Source organism: Pocillopora verrucosa, chromosome 2 (assembly GCF_036669915.1).
Source record: "Pocillopora verrucosa isolate sample1 chromosome 2, ASM3666991v2, whole genome shotgun sequence".
Lineage (NCBI taxonomy): Eukaryota > Metazoa > Cnidaria > Anthozoa > Scleractinia > Pocilloporidae > Pocillopora > Pocillopora verrucosa.
Window position 1 is genome coordinate 12685412 of NC_089313.1, and position 22347 is coordinate 12707758.

The following is a 22347-nucleotide window of genomic DNA, read 5'->3' on the forward strand; positions in this document are numbered from 1 at the left end:
TTACAAGGTAATTTGGTTTCATGAACTGAGTTCATAATGCAACTTGGTTACCGTGGAGAGTTTTAAGAATGGAATGGAGGAAAGGCTTTTAATTTTCGCCAGTGTTGTACCCAACCTTCCAATCGTACGCTGCACTTTTGCTCCGCTGAAATTTAGGAAGAGGTGCTACTTCTCGTTTCGTTCATACGTTTTCTTTTGATATTTGCAGTTTGCACGAGTTTTTTTGTTCATAAACGTTCAGAAGTTTTAAAAGTGTTGCCATGACGGTCCAGTGACCAACTAGTCTGTTGAAAGCCATTGAAAATGAAGTCGTCACGCAACACTTTCATTTTCTCTCCGCTGTGCATTTTGGGTTTATTAGAGCGCTTACTCTGTTTACGAGACGTTGGGAACACATGAGGAAAATTTGTAAATCACAAGCCGCTGGCGAGTGATTTACAGACTTCTTGATAGAAGGTACGGTCTAACGCTTTTATGAAATAAACCTCAATTCTCTGTGGATTTACCGGTGCAATGATTGATAGGTTTTTGACCAATCAGGGCGCTTGTAGAATCAAACAAAGTATTTTGTCTGGTTACGGTAACTTCCACAAAACTTAAAGTTATTTTCTTTGCACTTTCCTCAAATTTAGAGTCAGATTTCAAAGAGACTCAGTATTGTTATCACATTCAAAAGTTTATCACCGTCATACATAGATAGGAAGACAAAGAAAAAGTGATAATTTATGATAACACGCAACCCGAGATGCTTCATCATACCAGTAAGAGAGCAGTGTAACAGTACATTCACAAATCCAGCATTGTGCCTCACAATTTCCAAAACTTCTGTCATATTCTGTGCGAACTCTCCAACTATATTTCCATGCAACCATTTTCGGCCACTTATCCCTTCAACACACTTTAACCCTAATTTTTCCCTTCCAGACTTAGTTTCAATTCTCTCTTCTTTCCTGGTGCTGGAGAAAGTACAATATCGTTGTCGGTTCCAGTTAGGAACTTTTGTGCACTACAGTGGGTTACATTGAGTCACATCTGGTTTAAGTCTGTTGGTTGCGGTTACAAACGAAACTAAAGCACTGAATAGTATTCAAATTATATTAAGTGGCGTGGAGAGGGGGAATTTTCCTACCCTTGATGAAACATACCCTTTTAATACACGAGCATAGCTTTTTGTCAGATACACCCAGAAATCTAAACAGGACTTTGCCCAGCTATGAATTCAAAGCCCGGCCTCTTATAAGGTTGTTGTGTTACAGAAAGGACTGGATTCTTGAATGCTATTCGCAGTGCATAATGCTTAATAGAAAGATGCAGGTATTGCACAATCATTACATTGGAAAAAGGGATGGGCAAGGGAGGCGCACTTTAAAAGAACAAGGATACCGCTTTCCGTCTTTCATTGTAAATCCATTCTGTTCATTCGAAAACTTTCTTCTCCCCTTTAAACAATGCAGTACAATATCGTTTTAGGTTCCAGTAAGGAACTTTCGTGCACTACAGTGGGTCTGGTTCAAGTCTGTTGGTTGCTTGTAATAAGTGGTGTGGAAAGGGCGTGTTTTCCTACCCTTGGTGAAATATACCCTTCAACACACAAGCATAGCTTTTTGTCAGATACACCCAGAGATCTAAACAGGACTTTGCCCAGTTATGAACTCATAGCCTGGCCTCTTCTAAGGTTGATGTATTACAGAAAGGACTGGATTCTTGCATGCTATTCACAGTGCTTAATAGAAAGATACAGGAACTGCACAATCATTACATTGGGAAAAAATAGACTTTTGATCCATTTCGTATTGAAAATAACCAATCAAATATATCAACGTTCTAAGCATTAAAGTCTACTTTATTCATAAACAAAGTACCAAGCATAGTAAGCTGTATAGGCCATACAGTCAAATAATAAACATTTGCTAGCAAAGTGGAGGGGAACAGGGACATGGACATTACACGAGGTAATAAAACAGGATGTCATCTCAAAAAGAGAAACAAACAAGCAAAAGAGAAGAAGGGACATAAAATGAGAGATAGGTAACAAGAAATAATGTTTTCAATGCAAAAATTGGCAAAACATCATATTAAAAGGTGGGAGCCTGGAATGGCAAAGGTGAAAAAGAAAGAAATTCACCTCCACAGCAGAACTTTACTATATCCAGGAAGTAAACAAGTTTACAAATGGAATTAGTATGCCTTAAAACACTTAACTTAGCTACATGTAATCTAGAATATGAGACATATTTAAACTTTAAGCATCTATACTAATATATATTTTGATGAGGAAAAAATGGCTTTGAATCATGTTGATTGATCTTCCACTCATTCCAGCCCAAGCAGCTCTACATCAAATATCAAGACAGCATTTGGAGGGATAGTGTAAATGGTTAAGGAAAAGACTCAGAGTTGTACTATAGTAATAATAATTTACAATAATAATGATTTACTATAATAATTATTAAAAATTTCACTTGTCGTAGTAAAAAGAAGACCACAATTGGCCCCTGAATGACATTTCGGCAAACTTTTCCTTAAAGCTGAGGAATGTTGGGTAGATAGTTTGAACTTTATAGATAGTACCTTAAAAACTTCTCACAGCCAATTTCTTTGCCTTCATAAAACAGGAAACAAAAGGAGAGCAAATGCGATGACAAGTGTCAATTTTGAGGTCCTTATAGTTTTCCAAATGATCAGTAAGCTCCACACTTTCTCGATTGAAAATGAAGAGCAAAACCTGAAGAGAGCACCAAACTCAAGGAGGAGACCCTGGGGAATACCTCCTGCTTTTACTTTGGTGTTCCCATTGTCAAAAATTTCCATCTTCCGCTCCCCTTAAGCAGCAATATCAAAAACGTAAAAAAGGATATACACCAGGGACCCCTCTGCCTCCATACCCAAAGTCTGGAGAACAAGTGAGCTTTGCTCGTTGACCTACACACATCTGTAACAAAAGAAATGAACTTTAGCTGGATTTATCTCTTGGTAGGTTCAGACTTTAGTACCTAGAGATTTGTGTAATCCATAGTCAAAACAACTGATGCCCATCACTATTATGCATGCCTCATCATTTGCAATTTGAATAGAGTCAAAATTCTGTCTATTTACCGCATAGTGACAGAAATAAAATAATGTTTTGATTTCTGTGAGATATCTACCAAAATAATTATCACCTCAGTGTGCGAGAAAGTAGTGGATATTTAAGTGGCTGCTTTGTAGCTTGGTAAATATCTACCATCATTCACCTCCACTTAATGAATAACTGTTCGATAAAATAATCATTTACAAGTATATATAATTACAGAACAAGCTAATTTAACAAAACTAATACTAAAAGTAACAATTTTTTAAGCTGTCAAAAAGTGCTCTATCTGAGAGCAATCTTATTGTGAATAAATATTATTTGTTAATTATTCATTAACATGTAAAAACAATCAATCAATAAATCAATCAATCAATAAATCGCCAAATTCATGTTTTATTATAGAAATAACTTATTGCCTCCATTACTTCTCAATCTTTTTGTAACGAATAGCCAAATTCACAACTATGGTACCAGAACAGCCAGTAATTATCGAACACATTTGTGCCGTACAAATCTCAAGCAATTTACAATTCTTTACCAAGGTCCTAAAATTTGGAACTCTCTTCCTGTTTCAGTCACTCGTTTGTCAAACCTTCTTAGTTTTAAGACAAAAATGCAAGAGTTTTTAATTAAATTTTCCTTGAATTGGCCTAGCCGCACATTCGCAGCACTTTTTCTTTACTTTATTTATTAATGTAAGTGAGGTGGCTCTCCCATAAGCCCGGTGGCTTCCTGGGTCTCCTCGCCTTCTAGCTATAACCGCTGTAAATAAATTTTTTTGTATTGTGTAAATAAGGCAAATTAAAAAAATATGATGATGAATATTACCTGAGCTACTCCTTCATCCCAACCTAAAAGATGTCAAGAAACATGCATATTAAACAATAATAAGCAAAAAAGAATCCTAACTTGCAGATGCTAAGGGAAAGTGTTAAGAGCTCTGCCAAACATTGTGTCTTTGCAGGAATGCTATGAACCAAAAACAGTTTGACCTTTCCTTCAAAAAAAAAAAAAGGGAGAGAGAAAAAATAAAACAGGATTGAAACAAGGACTGGAAAAAAAACCCAAAAAACTGGTCAGTGACCAGGATTTTAATAGAGATTGGGGGGATGGGGAGAACATTCAATTATGAATGAACATCGCAAGGAACTGCACCTGATACCTCTTATTAACCTTGTTTTTATGATTTGCACTGTAAGTTACAGCCAAGTTTTTTCTGCTCAGATTTATGACCCAAGAGTGAAATGGGAAAACATTCAATTATGAATGAACATCTCAAGGACCTGCAGCAATAAATACCTCTTATTAACCCTTTTTTTATGATTTGCACTGTAAGTTACAGCTAAGTTTTTGTCTGCTCAGATTTATGACTTAAGATTGAAATGCCCTTGCCATAAATTGAAGTGGTGCAATAACTTACATAATTGTATTGCTAACAGTGCAATATGATGCAAACCCTCTGATCTGATTGGCTACCTGAGCGGGCAAGATGGGCCCATCTTGCCTGCTTGAGTTTCCTACTTTAATCCCACATAAGAAAAAAAAATGCAGGGAGCACACTTACAAAGTTCAAAATATTTGGACAATGTTGGCAACAGAGTTGCAAAAAAGCAGCAGAAGAATGTCAAAACATAGTAGCCTTGTTCCTTTCCTGCATTTATATGGACCTCGACTTTGTCTCACTCCATAAAAATGCCAAAAGAGAACTAGGCAATATCAAGCCTTATTGTATTCATGCTTGATCAATAACACATATGTATGGACGGTAAAAAGGAGGTTAGTAACAAAGATATTTATGATATCTGCAGGTTCAATAGTAAAAGGGAAGAATGACTGAGGGAATGCTTATATGTGTGACTGCTGTTTCATATGGGTAACTATTTAACACAGGTTTCATCCTAGCTGTTTCCGCAATTATTCGCTCCAGAACAAATGTCCGTCCGTAAAAAACAACCAGAGCGTTTTTTTGGTTGTTGCTGATCTCTGATAAACTCAAAAATCTTAAGTTTTAATTCTAACCAATCTTTAATTAAAATAGAATCTTTAGGTCCTCATAAGAATACTTGATAATCCCAGCTGCTTTCCTCTCATTCCCTCACTCAAATTTAAGCCTCCCCTTCGGTGGAAATGTTTACGTTCCCTACCACCTTTCCTTCATTGGAAAAGGGTTTTATTCGACAAGCTGCAGGGAGACTCTGGCACGCAGACAAAAGTGTACAAAAAGCTAACAAATTTAAATACACAACATTAAATATACACTGGTAGGTAACTAGATTACGCCGAGGCTCACCTCTTCCTGTTTAATTGACAGGCCGATTATTCGATGTAATAATTTACCACTGATGAACCCGGTAAAATTGCCGTGCTCTTGCAAACTCTTACGTTAAAGGAAGGAAAAAACCTAATTCTTCGAAAACGCAAACAAAAAAGAGTTGCAAATACCGCCATTATATAGACCTTATCAAAAGAGACCAATACAAGACTTGAAATACCAATGGTAGTCGGGAGTCACGATCGAAGATTAAGTCATGAAAATAGTTTTTGATTAAAAAATTACCTCTAATCACTTCGCCTGCTCCAATCTTGAACTTGAAAGGTCTGCCCTTGTCTCGTGAGGAATCAAACTTTTTGCCGTTTTCTAACGTCCCTGTGGTAACAAAGTTGCCAGATTTTGTCAAGTAATTCTTCAACTGAAAAGCTGTGAGAATTACAAATATTCAGACATCGACAAACCTACCGGTGTAGTGTACCACCACAGTTTGGCCTCTCGTTGGAGTTCCTGGAAGAAGAATATAAATAAGCTCCCTACACAAGACTGGTATACACTAGAGCATGGCGAGATACCTCCATCTCCCTGTTTAATAACCTCCACTTCCACTCCCATGATACGAAATGGTTCCAATTGCAACTAACTGCACTCTTCTCGTCTTCTTTACTTACCACGTGACAGCTTTTGCACTCAGGAGGGAATGATCTTGTTAGCTTACCTACCCCCACTCCCTAGTTGATTTCTCACCTTTTTAGTCTGCATCTAATAAAGAGGCCTATTTCTTAAAAAATATCGAATTTATCTTTATTAACTCTTCCTGGTTACATTTTTCTCACCATTTTGACCAATTTCAGCATATTTACGACAAACTACAATTTGCTCTTGCGAAAGCTTCACTAACTCCTCTCCTAGACAGTAGTTTGGTTTCTTTGTTTGTTTTGTTTCAGTCCAAGGTTCTTTCCAGCTACACAGTGGTGCAAAAACGAACGAAACAGCTTTGAAATTGAACATGTTTTTTCCTATGCTATAAATAAGATTGTATATTAGAAGGCTTATCGTCTCTTAAAGTTACAAACACCATATGTTTGGTCAGCATTATCGGAAATAAATCATTCAAATTCATCGATAAAGCCACTTTAAGCCGCCGTGAACGTGGTAGCATCGATATCATTTCTTCTTCATCCTGCATTCAATAGTCGGTAAAATAACGAAGGTAGGTGTGTTCCTCAGTTACAAGGAGTATTTCTACGAATTTCGTTCTCACTGCTTATTAATTTACTGATGTGTACGTGTTAGTCAGACTTGTCCAAAAAAGTCAGTTTCATATCCATTTATGACGTGATGGATCCTCTAAGAACACGCTTCGTTTCTAAACAATTCATGCGCGCCTGAGTTTATAATTGACTTATTCCTTGGTTATAATTTCATTTTAAGACTTCTTGTCATTCAATTTGAAACTAGTTGAAGCCGTGGATTTATATATCATTTGAAGCTTATTGAATTAATACGCCAAAATACTCTTTCAAGCAACATGGCGCGTGTTCAAATGTTTTGACAGGCAGGCAGGCCACATGTTATGATTGTTGGCTGTCGTGGCCAAAGAAACAGTCGGTAAGAAGCTACATTTTTCCCGATCTACCCGCTTTTTCATTGCCATCGGGTAGTTATTGAACAGCTGTATAATCACTGGTTATCTACCTGAGCAGCCATGTTACCTCTTGTTCATTACTCATTTGTATATTTACTAGACCACTTTGACTTATAGAAATAATATTTTAACCCTTACACTCTAATATCAATATATAAGATCTCCATAATTTTCTACACTTATTTCCCATGTTACCTGCAAGGAGAATTTCTTTAACAATCAAGAGTTCTTCAGTTTGTGATTCTTTCCTTTATTCTCATGACCTGTACTGTTTGATTCAGAGATGATAGTTTTGAGAGAAATAAGATGCTTATCACTCTTGAGGGTTTTAGGGTTTTAAACTAACTTTTCAAACCATGCTTTGCTGTCAAATTGCGGCCCTTTATCAATTTGCACAGCTTACTATTACAAGTATGTTGATTGACACATTTTGTTTTTCAGGAATATTGCAATTAAAGGAAGGAAGATCATCTAATGAATTGCTAGATCTTTTGTGAAGGACTTACTCTTAGAGGAGCTGATTTTAAAATATCCATTTATCATGGGTGGTGCAGTTAGTTCAGGACAAGACAATGATGAGTTGATTGACAACTTAAAAGAAGCTAACTACATCAAATCACCAGAGGTGGAACATGTCCTCCGTGTGATAGATAGAGCGGACTATTTTCCAGAGGGAACTAAACAACATGCATACAAAGATTTGGCCTGGAAGAGTGGTAATGTTCATTTGTCAGCTCCTTGTATTTACTCTCAAGTTCTAGAATCTCTTGAATTAAAAGAAGGATTATCATTTTTGAACCTGGGTAGTGGAACAGGCTACCTGTCCACCATGATTGGATTGATTATTGGTGCCAATGGAGTCAATCATGGGGTTGAATTATATGGTGACGTTGTTGAGTTTGCTGAGACGAAACTCAAAGAATTTTTGCGGACTAATCCAGTATACCAAGGAACCAACTTTTGTGAGCCAGTGTTTATTGTTGGCAATTGTTTGTGGTTAAATGCACACTATAGACAGTATGATCGTGTGTATTGTGGAGCTGCCTGCCCTCCTGAATATGTAGAGTATATGAAGTCATTAGTGAAAATTGGTGGAATTTTGGTCATGCCCTTCAATGAGAAGGTGAGAAAATTAAAATTTTTTCAATGAATTATGTACAGCACACATTTCTCACGACACCAAAGACTTCAACCCTCCCACCTTGGACAGAGACTTCCTGATTATATCTGACATGCTCAGTATTCTCCCCATTTTTGTAACTTTCCTCTGTCATAGTAAAGTGAAAGTTTTTTAATGCTTAATTCAGCATTTTACAATACTTTCTGCTTATCCGTGGTATCAACATTTTTCAAGCTCAAGTCAGCAGTTTTTAGGGTGGTTCTTTTCTAGATTACCTTGACCTTATGTGGGGTGCATGGTCTCTAAAAGCAGGAAAAGGTATCTGAGAGGTTGATATTGTTGAAAATTTTGCCTTAACCCTTTAACTCTTATGAATGACTAAGACAGAATTTCTCCTTACAATATCAATACAATGTCAACCAAACAAGTGATGAGAATTTAAAGAAAAATTATCAGTAGGGGATTATTAATTGGTCTTATACCAAATTCTCCAAACTAACATCACAAGAATTATATGGCAGACAGTAAGGAAAACTGCTAATAAGTTTTTGGGAATAAAACTGTTCAGACCCTTCTTTAGGCACTTGTCTTCACTGTGTATGTTTACGGCATTTGTAAACCCAAAATCTCCCATTTTTTTATTTGTAAGAGTTGAAATCACTGTGTTGTGGGTACAAGAAGTTGCAGGTTGAACCTGGATAGATATTATGTAACAACTTCAAGCCAACCCTGAATGTGTATTTAGTGAATCTTCAGGAATGATCCTCCAGAACTTTCCTTTCTATGAGAAAAAAGGGAAAATAGTTGATTTTTAGGCTTCTAATTAAATCATTTATCATTACCAGTCAATTGCTCGCATCTTAATCAAAGAATGTATCCTGCTAAACTATAATTGTAATCACAAGGACTTGTCTCCAATGAAAAGCGAGGGTAAACATTTACATTTACTTTAAAATTTTGGACCGCACATGTCAAATCCATATTGAAGCAATTCCAATAAAGTGACATCCCTGAGAGGTGCAATAAGAAAAGGCCTGCAAAATCTGAAATTAGCAAAGATTGTTGCTCTTATTAAGAACTATTTAAAGAACTTTTTGCACATACTGTTGAATACTGTTACCACCCACCCCTTGAAAAACCTTTCTTAGGCCTATGAACCTTTTATGCCTGATCATCGGAATGAATATTATTCTCCATACAACTGTTCTCTATACATTTTTTAAGATGCTGACAAGTTTTGTAATTGACAGTATGTAAGCAGATAAATTTAAAATGTTTTTACTCATAGCACTATTTTCATTCTATCAACTGAAGGCTTCCTAACAATCAAGTCATGCTTTTTAGTAATTTTTCAATTTTACTTTGGTCATGAATGCAGCTATTCAGAATGCGTCGAAATGGTGACACTGAATGGGACATTGAGGGGCTACTACCAGTGTCTTTTGCACCACTGATAAACTGCAAGGAAGAAAAGAAGGAATTTCCTCAGTTTATTGAAATACGTAAGTGTACTACCTGAAATCCAAACTTAAATCATCTGCATCAGCTCCTTCATTTTACAATGGACTTAACCCTTTACATCCTAATGTTTGCTTTTTATATTCTTTATACTGTCGTCTTTACACTTCCTATCATACTAGCTGATCATCAGAAGCTCCTAAATCAGTGATCATTTCTCTTTTCTCTGAATGGTTATGTTTGATTCAAGGGTGGTTAACTGTAACTTGTCTCTAGATCTGATTGTTAATTCTCCCCTCTAGCTGCCACACATTTTTTTGTAAATTGCATACAAGAATTTAGTGTTCAATCGAGACAATTATGTCATACCTGATAAGTTTGAATATTCTCACTACCTGATTGCTGGATAATGTATGGATATTTTAAGTAGAAGTTACATGTTAATCACCTCTGGAAGTTAAAGGGTTAATCAGAAGTAAAAAGGATGAACCTGTAGCAAATTAAACAATTACTTGCATTTTCTCACAACATAATACCAAAAAATCATGACTTGACCTTTGCCTGGCTCTTCTCCAATATCCATTACTATAACAGAGAGCAAACTACATGAAATATATTTGTCTGCTAAACAAGTCTAGACTTGTGTTATGTGAAGTTCAACAACAGACCTAGGAGGTGGGGGTGGGATGTGCACCCACCCTACCCTGATTTTAGCTTTTTTGTATTAATGATAATAGTGCTCCTAATGGACACAAACACAGAAAAAAAGCCAAGGGGCCACAAAATGGTTACCTTACTATCCCAAAGTTTGGATCTGTGAATAATTACTAACTTTTGGAACTTGATTTTTCAGCCACACATCCAAGGTACCTCCAAGACCTCTGCAGACTTGTGATAAGGAGAACTCTTGGTCCGGATGGAGTAAAACAACTCTGTGATCTACCTCTTCCTCCTGCACTTGTTATGTATCTGAACTACTTCCATGAATTGAGGCAAGAATAAACAAGTTGTCTGATGTAATTTCTCTCTATGCTTTCACTGGGGAAGATGAGAATGAAAGCATGATCTGCAAGGGCTCTACAGGTGAAAGTAATGTCTCCATTCAGCATTAATCCCAAGTGAGGTAACACCCTGTCAATATGTGAGAGTTCTCAAGACAAAGACTTTGCTCAATTGTCATCTAGCAGACTGTGAAAGACTATTGATATTCAGTAAAGCAAATTATTCTGTTTCATGACTTACTTGGGTTTGGGGGAAAGACAGAATGGGGGTGGTGTGGTTGGTGGTGAGAAAGTTTAATTGACCCTTTAACTCCTAAGATCTCACTAGTAATTCTCCTTACTATCTGCCAAATGATTTTCATTATGTTAGTTTGGAGACTTTGGTATCAGATCAATTAGTAATCTCATAACTGATATTTTTCTCTATTCTCATCACTTGTCTGCATGATTTTGTATAGATTTTAACATAGTGAGGAGAAATTCTGTCTCGGTCACTCACTGGAGTTAAAGAGTTAAGGACTCTTCAGGCTCTCGTTCTGGTCCTAGGGAATAGAAATCATAGAATGTGTTGTGTGGCAAAGAGTATATGATATACTAATTTCAACGAAACTGATCCAAGGTTTTGAAGAATCTTCAACATTAGGAACTTGCAAAGCATTCTCTTTTCTGGATTTCTCTAGTCTATCTGCAAAATATTCAAGAGTCAAATGTGCAAGATTGTTGGTAGAGAACTGCAGCGAAGATGCTCAAAACCCTCACAAAGAAATCTCTCCTCTTGAGATTGTTTCAAACTCTCCTATCTAAGGTACATTTCTAAATTCTCTCATTCAGTGCAGTAATAGTGCAAATTGTGTCCTGCATTTTAGGTGCATGAAGCAGAAGTATCACTCTTGCTTGTCATTTTTATATTCATGAACTCGTCTCTGCATTTTCTGTTGAAACATTTTTGTAAATACATGGTGATGGTGTATTTATTGAATTGAATGGTAGTTAATTTCTTTCAAAAATAATTTTTGTGTATTACATTTCCCATACAATGCCAGTGTAAAATTTTTTCTTTATGTTTCAAAATGTCGATATTGAGAAGTCAGGTCTATATCACCACAGTCAATTAGTTTTGGTGACATGTTCCATGTGATTAATTTTCAAGTGCAAAGTCAGCTTAAGCACCACTTATGGTCTCTGTTATTTTGCTATGCAGTGCTCTCCTGGCCCTGCAAAAAGCTGTCAAGAGAACATAGGGTTGGATCTAATTGTTAATTAAAGGTGTGTACAAGAACAAAAACAAAAAGGTGTTGGTTGTGTAACCTAGAAGGATTGGAAGAGTGTGAAAGCTCAGAAATAAACCCCTCTTAAACAAAATGTTACACACCAAAAAAAGTTACCAGGGAGAAAATGTGAAGCATTGCACAGTTCCCTCAGATTACAGGTCTCAAAAGCACAATAGCTGTGGACGCATAGGACAACAAGTTTCTTGAACATTTCTTTGTGAGGAAGAGTTTATTGTGAACTCAACTTCCAACTTAAGACATAACACTCTAACTCAATTTAACCCTCTAACTCCCAAGATTTCATGAGTAATTCTCCTTACTGTCTACCATACAATTTATGTGATGGTAGTTTGGAGAATATGGAATTGGATCAACCAATAATCCCCTAATTGATATTTTTCTTTATTCTCATTACTTGTCTGCTTGATATCATACTGATAATGTAAGGAGAAATTTTGTCTTGGTCACTAGTGGGACTTAACGGTTAATGGAATGAGTTTTGCATTTATTCAGTTCGAGTTTCATCAATTTGATATACAAGGCAACCAGGTGGACAACTAGACATGGTTTGATACCATTCTTGTTTAAAGATTTAATGAATGTAACCAAGAAGTTACAATTCATAGACCCAATGTTTCAACACTCCTGTCTAGAGCCTTTATCAGGTGTGATCTAATCACTGCAACAAGAGGTCCTCTTACATGCTCACTAATTAGCTGCCCTTTTTTCTTCTGACAAGGTGTAAATAGTAGGTAAGCTGTTATCATCACCATTTAAAGGAGTGTGGGCTGAATTGATATGCCAGGCTTCCAAATAATTTCAGAATTATCCTACAAAATTGTATAATTAGTTAGGCATTTGAGCTCCTACAAAGCTGAATTTTCTTTTTTGCAAAAGAAGACCACTTTTTGAGGCTCATTCAAACATGTACCAAACTGACATTTGGTCTGTCTGATACACTTGTTATCACAGTGATTGCATAGAACAGAATGAATGGTTTTGGATCCTTGGGTTTGGCAAAAATATGCTGTAAAGTCTGAAAAGGTTTTTGAGCAAATTCAAATTTAACGTTAATACACCTTTAAATCGTGATGATGGTAGCTTACTACCTGATGCCTATTTACACCTCTTCAGAAAAAAGGGCAGCTAATGAGTGAGCATTTAAGAGGACCTTGTTGCAGTGATTAGATCACCCCTGGTGAAGGGACTAGACAGGAGTGTCAAAACGTGGGTCTATGAATTGTAACTACTCGGTTATATTCATGAAATCTTTAAACCAGAGTAGCATCAAACCATGTTTGTTCTACTAAATTGTTCTGAGGATAAATTTGGTTGCTGTGACAAATATTTAAACAAAAAAATTCCAATGTCACACAGACAGAAACTGTTTATTGTTGAGGTAAGTTGCAGTGACCTGACACTGTACCTGAGCCTTATTTCATTTTCACTCTCTCTCCTGTTTTTAACAGTGAAATGTTAATGTGAAAAATACAATGATAAGATCATTGGATGTTGGCCTTCAGAAGTATTCTGAAGCAATGGTTAGCTTCAAGTAAGGTTTAATACAAGTACAGTGTTTCTTTGTTTCAATTGAAAATGAAAAACCCAAGTTTCACTGAATCATCAGAGATGAGTGGATTATTTTGACTTTTTGGGTTCAGGTGGCTTATAAGATGGCTAATAAATAACCATAGGGTGGCTAGTAATGAAGCCACCCTAATTAAGGCAGTTACTCTTCAGGTCTCCCCCCCGAAAAACTTCAAAATTATCATAACTTTTTACACGAGAGGCAACAAAATAAGTATTCTGCTAAAGTGGTCATAAATTTTGGTTAGCCTATCCCTCCATCCATGTCTAAAACTACTGGTCTTCAATTTCCTCACACACCCCTACCAATTAAAATAAACCGTTTGAATTCTTACAATAGGGAGTTTAACTTTGCGTGACCCACTGGTCTGCGTTTGTTTCACGCTGCTTTGTGTGGAGACATAATCCAAGATTTGTCACAAGAGAAACTCGAGTAAGACCGCACATTCCAACCTTACAAAAACGAATTTATGCTTAGAACCTGAATTATAAAAATATTACGTTCAGATACAGATGCTCAGTTTCTTTTAATTATATTGGGCTAGCGGGCGAGGTTAAAAAAAACATGTCAATTATGCTTAAGAGAGGAGAAAGGTTCTTTGTATTCCGTGTTAGAATTGTTATTACGTGAGAAGATGTTTTGACTGTATTCGTTTCACTTTCGGATGCTTGTGTTTCACCTCGCCCTTTCTATTCAGCCCGTACTCTTTTCAAGTTAAATATTACGCTTTCATATGCCACGTCGACGCATTTCATAGCCGCAAAGGAGATCGAGAAAAAGCTTATCTGTAATTGAAATCACACCGTGCACAACCAATGCAAATTTACGAGACAACTTTAATGTGAATAGCATAAACTCTCGCTTTAGCTTGTTTAAGCGTGCTTAGCTTATAATGGAAACGGGTAGAAGGAATAATATTGCAGGTCGAGTTTCCAAATAAACCCTACAAGAATTCATTTTAATTTCACTACAGTACACAAGATTAAAGTTCAAAGAACTATTTAAGCTCAGTCCACGGTCCAAAGGTTCAGAATGCATGCAGTAACTAAAGTTACAAAAACCAACTTTTACAGGAGAGAGTATTTCAGCTAACCGTTTAGAGAATTCGGAATCACTTTCTCAAAGATTTACCGACTTTGGGCGCGCCACTCGCAACGTACACAGTAACATTTCTGGCCTAATAAACAGGATAAATCCAAATTGCGTCTACGATAGTAAAACCCATGTTTTGACTGAAAACTACAGGTGATCAAGCGTGCGATAGATCGACGATTTCAGAAATACAGAAATACACAATACAATTACGAGTCATTGCGTACAGCAAGATTATAAGCTACAACGAGACAAGTCCGAAGAGGTCAAAAATTATTTGATACTACACTCAGTAAAGGAACAAAAACGAAAATAGGAATAAGCAAACTTGAAACAAGGAGTAACCAAATCTTTTGTTCAATGGTCTTCAACCGATACGTCTGGGAAGAAACCTCACTTAGGACCTGGCGATGGAAGCTCCAAACGGCGCTTTGACTCCCACTTCCTGGGCATTCTGCACGAGAGTACACAGCGTACAACAACAGCTAAGGAGAAGATCACTAACCAATGAACCTTCGATTCCTTTCTGCTCACGGATCTTACCACGGATTTGGCTGAAGAACCACAAGTTTACAAGCGGAACGAAGGTCACCACTCCGCACATCAGGCAATCATCTCCCATCGCTTCGGCCGTCTTGCCGAAGGTGTAACACGGAGCACAATAAGTTGTGAGACAAAGTGGAATATCGTTGAGGCAGCTACAGAGGCCATTGCTCCAATCTGAAGACATCTTGTCGGTCAAGTGCTGAGAAGAAACCTCGATCAATAACAGCGCCTTCCAATATCCTAACCTTGCAGGCTAAGGCAAGATGAATCGATTGTGAAATGAAACACTCCCCTTTTCTAAGAAATCATAGGGTATAATTTGTCGACATGTGATTGGTCGCTCGAAATCACACTCTCAGCCCCATATGGTGACTGAACAAAGGCGCAAAGTTCTCTTCTTACTCTGGGAACGATTAAATTTCCACTTGGTGATGCAAATTTCTTATAGTCCAGAGAAAAAGAAACGCATAATAAATTGGTATAAGAATGTATGTCTAAAAATTATCTTATAAGGGAAAACACATCCTTGTGCGAACATCTTGCTTTCTAGGTAGGAATTGTAAACTTAAATATTTTTTTGGCTTCGCACAGACGTTAGATGTAACATAAGACGATTCAGTAGAGAATTTCGATTGTTTTTGTTTCAATTTCGTACATATTTCTGATTTTAAGAATTATGCAAATCCGTTAAACAGTTCAGCACCGGTCTAAGCGGACTAATAGTTGTGTTCTTCGGGGGGGGGGGGGGGTGGCGGTAAATAATAAATAAATAAGTGTAGGAAATTCACAAGGTCTGGTTCAGGAAAAGGCGAAAAAAACACGATTCCATGGTTCATATGTTAAATTTTACACAAGGAAAGGGAGTTAAAATTGGGAAGTTGTTCCAAGATTCCAAGGGCGATGCATTACTGTTAGTGAAACTGTTGAGTATTCTCCCCTCCTGAAAAAGACCGAGCATCTGCGTGGAAGTTAAGAAAAAAAAACAGCATGTCATCCAAAGCTCACTTATTGAAGAAACTCGACGAAATTCATTCTCTTTTGTTTATTTATCATAACTGCAAAACTTTAACGCAGAAGGGAACGAGATTGATTATAGAACCAATGGTCATTCTCTGGAAATAAAGACCTAAATTTCCCTTGTGATCCCGGCTATCTCATTGAAACGTTCTCTCTTGCGTTAGAGACAATTTATGAGTGATAGTTTTACAGTAGAAAAATTTGAAAGTAACATGTTTCTATGCCCTAGGATTCATGATATTAATATTTGATCAGGAGCTGCGAGCTGCAAGTTTTCAGGAAAAATGATTGTTCTCGAAAAAAACGAATGACGCGTTCACATGTGAATCATTAGAAGACTGGTTATTGGAATCTCTGTTGTGTCACCTCTAACAACGAGTTACCTTCACAGATATGGGCATAAATATGAGTCAATAAAATAGATGAAAAGCATATAAACAATTAGTTCAGGTATCGTGCTGATTCCTCGACAATTGCTCATGTAATAACATGGGAGCTGCAAGTTTTCAGGAAAAATGACTGTACTTGACAAAGACGAATGACGCGTTCACATGTGAATCATTAGAAGACTGGTAATTAAAATCTCTGTCGTGTCACCCCTGACAACGAGTTACCTACACAGATAAAGGCATAAACAAGAGTCAATAAAACAGATGAAAAGCATGTCAGTTCGGGTACCGTGCTGATTCCTCGACAATTTCACATGTATTAAAGCATTTTTTCAATATTTGAACAGAAGCGGTACTTGTAAAAAGGGATGATTTTCGACTTCTTTTAACAACGTTAGTTTCACGTGGAAGCAAAATAAAGCGAAGTGTTCCCGTTATCAATTTCACTTTAAAATTATATGCAGCTTTACCTCCGCCTGTAATCTGTTTCTAAGATGTCTTAGGGCATGAGGTAAAATCCAAATAAATTAACCTGCTGAGAACCTGTCCGAAAAACCTGAACACAATTAACCACACTGTACACATCCGCTTTGACGAAGGGCCAACGCTCGAAACTTCAGCTTCTGAAAATCTTTACGGTGGCCAAATTACAATCTCAACTCGGTTGATAAATTAAAACCAAATCATCTTGTTATACGCCCTCAACGACGCTGCACCACAGTTTCCCTAGAAACTTTACCCCCTTTATTCACTGTACACAATGAACCACTGTGTCATTTCCTCTTGTTACGACATGAAATACTGATAATGTTGGCACACAAGTCTTGGGCCTCAAAATGCATGGACTAGTTGGGTTGTTTACAAGATGACCCTCTTAGAAATACGCAGATTCGTAGCTCCGGCGGGGCTTTGCTAACTTTGGTGTGAACCCGGACAAAATACTGATCAATACTGTAATCTCGGGGAGGGTAGGGTGGGTAAAGGGGAGGGTGGAGAGGGTGGAACATGACTGCCGGGGGATGATGTCCAGCAAAGTCTTGCACATCTTACAGCCGTTCCTGTGCCAGGCTTCAGGTAAGAGGATGGGTTGCCTCGAGAACAAGAAAAAATTATATTTTGGTAAAAGAATAGGCGTTATTCGGCGAAGTTCCCTCTCCTTTAGTTAATGTCTTCTGGACTAAATTCCAAGTTGTGGGGGGGGGGGGGTCATTACAACCATACTTTCATTCTTCAGTTAACAACTTATGGTATTTTCCCGTACGATCTACGTTACCATACTGGAGCACTGTAGCCCTCTAAAGAGAACACAATTTTAGCTCTAAAGAAATCGCTGACCCCTTTTCATACGCCGAAGTTGCCTAGCCAGGAAGATGGAAAAAAAAAACCGTGACATGTTTGTCATAACATGTCTTCTGCATGATCGGATGGACCAATTTAGAACACAAACTCAAGTGAAAGGAAATATTCTTCCGACGACGAGATTTGAGGGGTGTAAATGACTCGACAACGGAAAGAGCAGTAATAAATCGATCCACAGTAAATGCCCTGAAGAGTGAATTGTCATTAGGGAAAATTTAACTTTCTTAAAGGTAAACACTTCCTTCAGCTCACCCGCAGTGTATAGTATTATCACACACTAGGCCAAATAAAACTTGATAATTCGGACAGGGTAAGGGGGCCATGTCCCTTAAGAAGGAAATTGGAGAGCACAGCCTTTTCAGTGCGGAAAACATCGCAGGCGCAGCATAAAAATCTTTGTTCCTCCCGCAGAGGAGCACAGGCTCATCTCTTGAACAGCGGCTGGTAATTGAGCTTACATAAATTTAGCATATCAAAATAGCTAGTCCCATGATCTGTCTCGTGATATTATCATTAGAAATTTCTACTTGATTTCCCTTACATGACGAAACAATTCGAAAATACGTCGCGGACGCACTAAAAATTGGTAGGATTGGAGAGAGTTTCGCCGCTCGTGCGAACAGACCACTTAATACATTAACGCTTTGAGAAATTTAGTAGAAGAATGCGCTTGTCTTGATGAACGATTAGCCTCTCAACATTTCCAAACGCCCCGCCGCTTCTCATCAAGGTCACCCTAAATTGAGCAAAAATCTGGTGTTTCGTGAAACTATGAAACATCGTAGTGAAATGACACTGTTACTGACGTTGGTTTACTTCGGCTTGAGATCAGAATTGTTTAAGATAAGAGCGAATAAGGATCTAAAGTACACGGAGAACGTTCGCTACGGAAAAAAGCCACATGTGTAGAGCGGTATTTTAAGGGTAAAGTTTCGTCACATCCTGATGTATCAGGTGTGCAGAGAAGCTGTTGATAAACAGATAAGGGTTATCAACATTCCCCGTTTGTCAAGACGAGATGGCCCTTTAAGGACAATGTGCAAAGTATATGTTTATTTTGCACTAATTACTTCCTCGGGCTGTTACGAATCGCCCAGTTATGACAATCATTTTTGGTGTTAAAACGTTTGGAGGTGGGGCTCGGAAGCATAAAAAAACCTTAGCTTGGAAAGACATAACTTTTGTCGTCAGGGATTCTATTTAACTAAATGGAGGGGTACTTTTGACAAATAAACAGTCATAACTGGAAATGCGATGAAAAGATTACCACGTCATGCTGGCATTCTCTGATATCAGGTGTACAATCCTCTGTCCTTATATTGCATGACATCCTATTGTGAAGTCATTTGACCGACAACCGGGCGCAGTCTCGAAGTAAGCACAACGAGAAACAGTTGTCTGTTTCAGGTTTGACGTCTAACTATCTGCAGTAACGGATTGAAAAGTATTATTCTGTAATACTCTAAGACGGATTGGATCAGCAAGAAGCCAGTGTCTCTGATAAAGGATGATTCCCCTGAAAAGTATCCAAAAGAAAAACAAGGCTGTTAAGCACGAAAAGCCTGAAAAACGATTGAAAAATAGGAGCAAGCTTCCTCATAAGAGGACAAACACTGTGGCCCTCCCAGAGACACTCAACAAACGGGTCGATATAAACAGGATACGGAACAGAAAGTCGTCCTGCCCGGAGATTCTTTTGTACAATACAGGTCTCAAAGGCAAAGAACTTCCCGAGCTTTTCAAGTTGATAAAGATTGGGGAAGCGGACTTACAGTCGCTAGCCACGAAAGGAATCTACCCACTCCACGATGCCGTGTCTAAAGGGCTTACAGACTGCGCTAAGGTGCTTATAGAGAAGGCCACGACTCTAAACGTGCGGAATGCTGACGGCTACTCGCCTCTCGATATAGCAGTGGAAACGGGAAATTTTGAGTGCGCAGAGTTACTGATAAGGCATGGAGCTTCAGCAGAAGACATCAGGAATGGTTTTAAATTGAGGTCAAGGATCGTACGAAAGATCTCCAGTCCAAAATAGGCGCGTGCCATGCACGATTGTATGTATTATTCAGGACTTGAATTAGATTTTATGCAAGTATATAATGTTAAGTTTAGAAACTGAAAATTCCAGCTTCTGTTCAGCAATGACCCCCTCGTTGAAAAGAAGATCTCAACGACATTTAGCGGCGCAATGTAGCCGAGAAGTAATTTTATGACGGTGTAGCTGTCTTAATGAGCAATGATACACGAAAATTGACTCTGTTAACTCTCTCGTAGATGTAATGTTTTTACCTAATGAGACATCATTTTTAAAGCGTTTTGCAGCTAGCCGAGTGAATGTTAGACTGTGGCTGTATACGTTTTTTCTACAAGTGAGAACCTACCCTTGGTACTCACTTAGACAAGCATCGTTATTTAATCTTTATAACGTTCGTGATAGCGATTAAAGCAAGTCAAAGCTCTTCAGGTCTCAACACCGCGCTCCTCAGTTTAAATCGCAGTGAATCTCATATTCTACCAAAACGGAATTCAGGCAAGGACTGATTTCGAGCTGTAGGTGGTTGTCAATGTTAAATGAAACTGTTAATTGGAAAGAACAATACCTCGATTAGCTTATTTTAAAATCTCAAGTGTTGTTTAGTCTTCTTTGACATTGGGAAACATATTTCACATTTCAATCGTTCAAAAAAAAAAAGGAACGTTGATGACTTATCCTTTTATAAAACGTAGACATTAACTTAAAAAGTCCGTAATCTCATACCTTCGATGCGTGCGATGTTTGTCAGATGAATTCTTCTTTAAGAGTGAGAGAAATCCCGAAAACAAGCCAATAATTTACATTTCTAGCTAATATGATATTTTAAAAAAAATGTCTTCTCTGATCGACTGATTAAATGATAACAGCGGAACCGTGATATAGTAATCTCATTAGGTACCGTGAGAAATTGAAGACGAGAACTGTTAAAAGTTCAAACCCTTGTGTTAGCCTTGAAGACAGATTTTCATTGAGGTTTGATGATGAGTTAGAATTGCCAGTTCATTGCTCTCAATGAGAGCACAATCTAGCGTAGAGATTTTTAAACATGCTGAAAGTTTCCAGTTTGACCGGCGAAACTAAGCGAAAGTTAGCTGTGGAAATAAAATTTTTCATTACTGAAAGACGCACTGAAATTAAAATTTACTAATCTTTTGGTGGTGTGATTGAAGACTGAATACTTTGAAGTTATGATGGCGACAAGTTTCAAGATGCAGGTCACCTGTTCGGTTCAAATTTTTGAATAATTTTGCCCCGTAACAGTTTGTCGTTCACACTGCTTCAACTTTACTTTAATGATGGCTCAGAAACAATTATCTGTATAGCTGTCTTGATCGATATTTCTCCCTGTTATCACAACCCAAGTGCGGTAAATGATAAACTTCAAATTGATATCAGTTAACAGTGAACCTACAGCCATTAACAAATTGACCTGTTATATCAGTCGGTCTCAGTGCTATGCGGAATTCTCTTGACGTTATCAAGATTGATTCTGTTGAGAATGACACCGAAAAGCGAAAAACTTAGGTTATGAGAATTAGAAATATATCTCAATACTTCGATCACAATCCAATCTACAGAAATACAATTCCTCTTTGTTGTGAAAAAACGATTAATTTTACATTATTTGGTAGGTTAAAAAGTAATAGATTCCACATATCAGGATATGGCTATCGCGTAAACCAGTAATTTCCTACCTTGGTAGGAAAAATTTCCATCATCGAGAAAAACAAACATTGGTAACCTGGTTGAGTTTAATCTATAGAAGGTCAAATATTTGAAAACATTGTCTGAAGTTTTGGCAACTTTCGTGGTTCGTAAAATAAGCTCGTCTTATGACCGTCTTCACGAGGAGAAAATTCCATTCATCTTTATCTCAGATAGAATTTTTAGAAAAGTTTTTACAGCGACCAACTCTGAGTGGATCAATATCTGTGTCTCTAGCTATTCTAAAGTGCCGCTCAGATATTTTACTGTAATAATTTGGGGTGCATCCCTGTAATTTTAATTATTTCGCATTTCTAGAACGAACTTTTGGGGATTATGGAAACTGAATTTGGATTTCGGAAAACGGGTTTGGCACTAAATTAATGAAAGTATATGAGACTTTTGGAAAGCTTTTTGCAGATTATAGGCATGCATGTCGCGTAGGTCATCGTATTACTTCTGCTCCTTACGTTAACGGAAATCACAAGAAAACTTGACAGTGGACGATGCGCTGTTAGACTTAAGAAGTCTTCAAAGGTAACAGAGATTAGTATACATTAAGATTTATCTTCTTGGATTTTTGCTTTTAATTATAGCCGCGTATGGTCTATTTAAAGATATCTTATGTTTTAAAATTTTCTCGACAACAAGCTGTGGTTAGGTTATAAGAAAACTGGCTAGCAAATGAGTTTTGAATCCAACAACCACTGGAATAAGGCCAAAGGAAGAGGACGCTCAAATATCAAGAGGTGCATGGCGATAAAAGTGGAAAGAGAA

The 22347-nt window shown here is 37.5% G+C and overlaps 3 protein-coding genes across 4 annotated transcripts; 2 read left to right on the forward strand and 1 right to left on the reverse strand.

The window, feature by feature from the left end:
- Positions 1-1818: 1818 nt before the first annotated feature.
- LOC131768956 (peptidyl-prolyl cis-trans isomerase FKBP1A) lies at positions 1819-6025 on the reverse strand. The gene is made up of 6 exons (XM_059084658.2): positions 5918-6025; positions 5811-5852; positions 5631-5720; positions 3902-3924; positions 2859-2932; positions 1819-2368 (listed from the first exon to the last, which is right to left on the reverse strand). Exons 1-6 carry the CDS (start codon positions 5955-5957, stop codon positions 2314-2316), a joined length of 324 nt encoding a protein of 107 aa, XP_058940641.2. The 5' UTR covers positions 5958-6025; the 3' UTR covers positions 1819-2313.
- Positions 4717-11949, forward strand: LOC131768927 (protein-L-isoaspartate O-methyltransferase domain-containing protein 2). Of its 2 annotated transcripts, none has more exons than XM_066162063.1 (4): positions 4717-4849; positions 7432-8113; positions 9489-9612; positions 10422-11949. In XM_066162063.1, the coding sequence occupies exons 2-4, from the start codon at positions 7532-7534 to the stop codon at positions 10568-10570; spliced, it is 855 nt and encodes a 284-aa protein (XP_066018160.1). In that variant the 5' UTR covers positions 4717-4849; positions 7432-7531; the 3' UTR covers positions 10571-11949. The 2 variants fall into 2 exon arrangements, with proteins under 2 accessions (XP_066018160.1, XP_058940613.2); XM_059084630.2 differs by lacking the exon at positions 4717-4849 and adding an exon at positions 6295-6555 and having other exon boundaries at positions 10422-11948.
- A 7035-nt stretch (positions 11950-18984) lies between these two features.
- On the forward strand, positions 18985-21018 carry LOC131768951 (protein phosphatase 1 regulatory subunit 27-like). Its single transcript, XM_059084654.2, has one exon. The coding sequence runs from the start codon at positions 19339-19341 to the stop codon at positions 19864-19866; it is 528 nt and encodes a 175-aa protein (XP_058940637.1). The 5' UTR covers positions 18985-19338; the 3' UTR covers positions 19867-21018.
- Positions 21019-22347: the final 1329 nt, after the last annotated feature.

Excerpts from the sequence above, each read along its gene's own strand:
- LOC131768956 (XM_059084658.2), bottom strand. The coding sequence starts at position 5,957 with ATGGGAGTGGAAGTGGAGGTTATTAAACAGGGAGATGGAG. Across the intron at positions 2,933-3,901 it reads GGGATGAAGGAGTAGCTCAG|ATGTGTGTAGGTCAACGAGC; the intron begins GTAATATTCATC and ends CTTTTGTTACAG. Across the intron at positions 2,369-2,858 it reads GGCAGAGGGGTCCCTGGTGT|TATCCCTCCAAATGCTGTCT; the intron begins ATATCCTTTTTT and ends AACCATTTACAC.
- LOC131768927 (XM_066162063.1), top strand. The coding sequence starts at position 7,532 with ATGGGTGGTGCAGTTAGTTCAGGACAAGACAATGATGAGTTGATTGAC. Across the intron at positions 8,114-9,488 it reads TCATGCCCTTCAATGAGAAG|CTATTCAGAATGCGTCGAAA; the intron begins GTGAGAAAATTA and ends TCATGAATGCAG. Across the intron at positions 9,613-10,421 it reads TCCTCAGTTTATTGAAATAC|CCACACATCCAAGGTACCTC; the intron begins GTAAGTGTACTA and ends TTGATTTTTCAG.
- LOC131768951 (XM_059084654.2), top strand. The coding sequence starts at position 19,339 with ATGATTCCCCTGAAAAGTATCCAAAAGAAAAACAAGGCTGTTAAGCAC.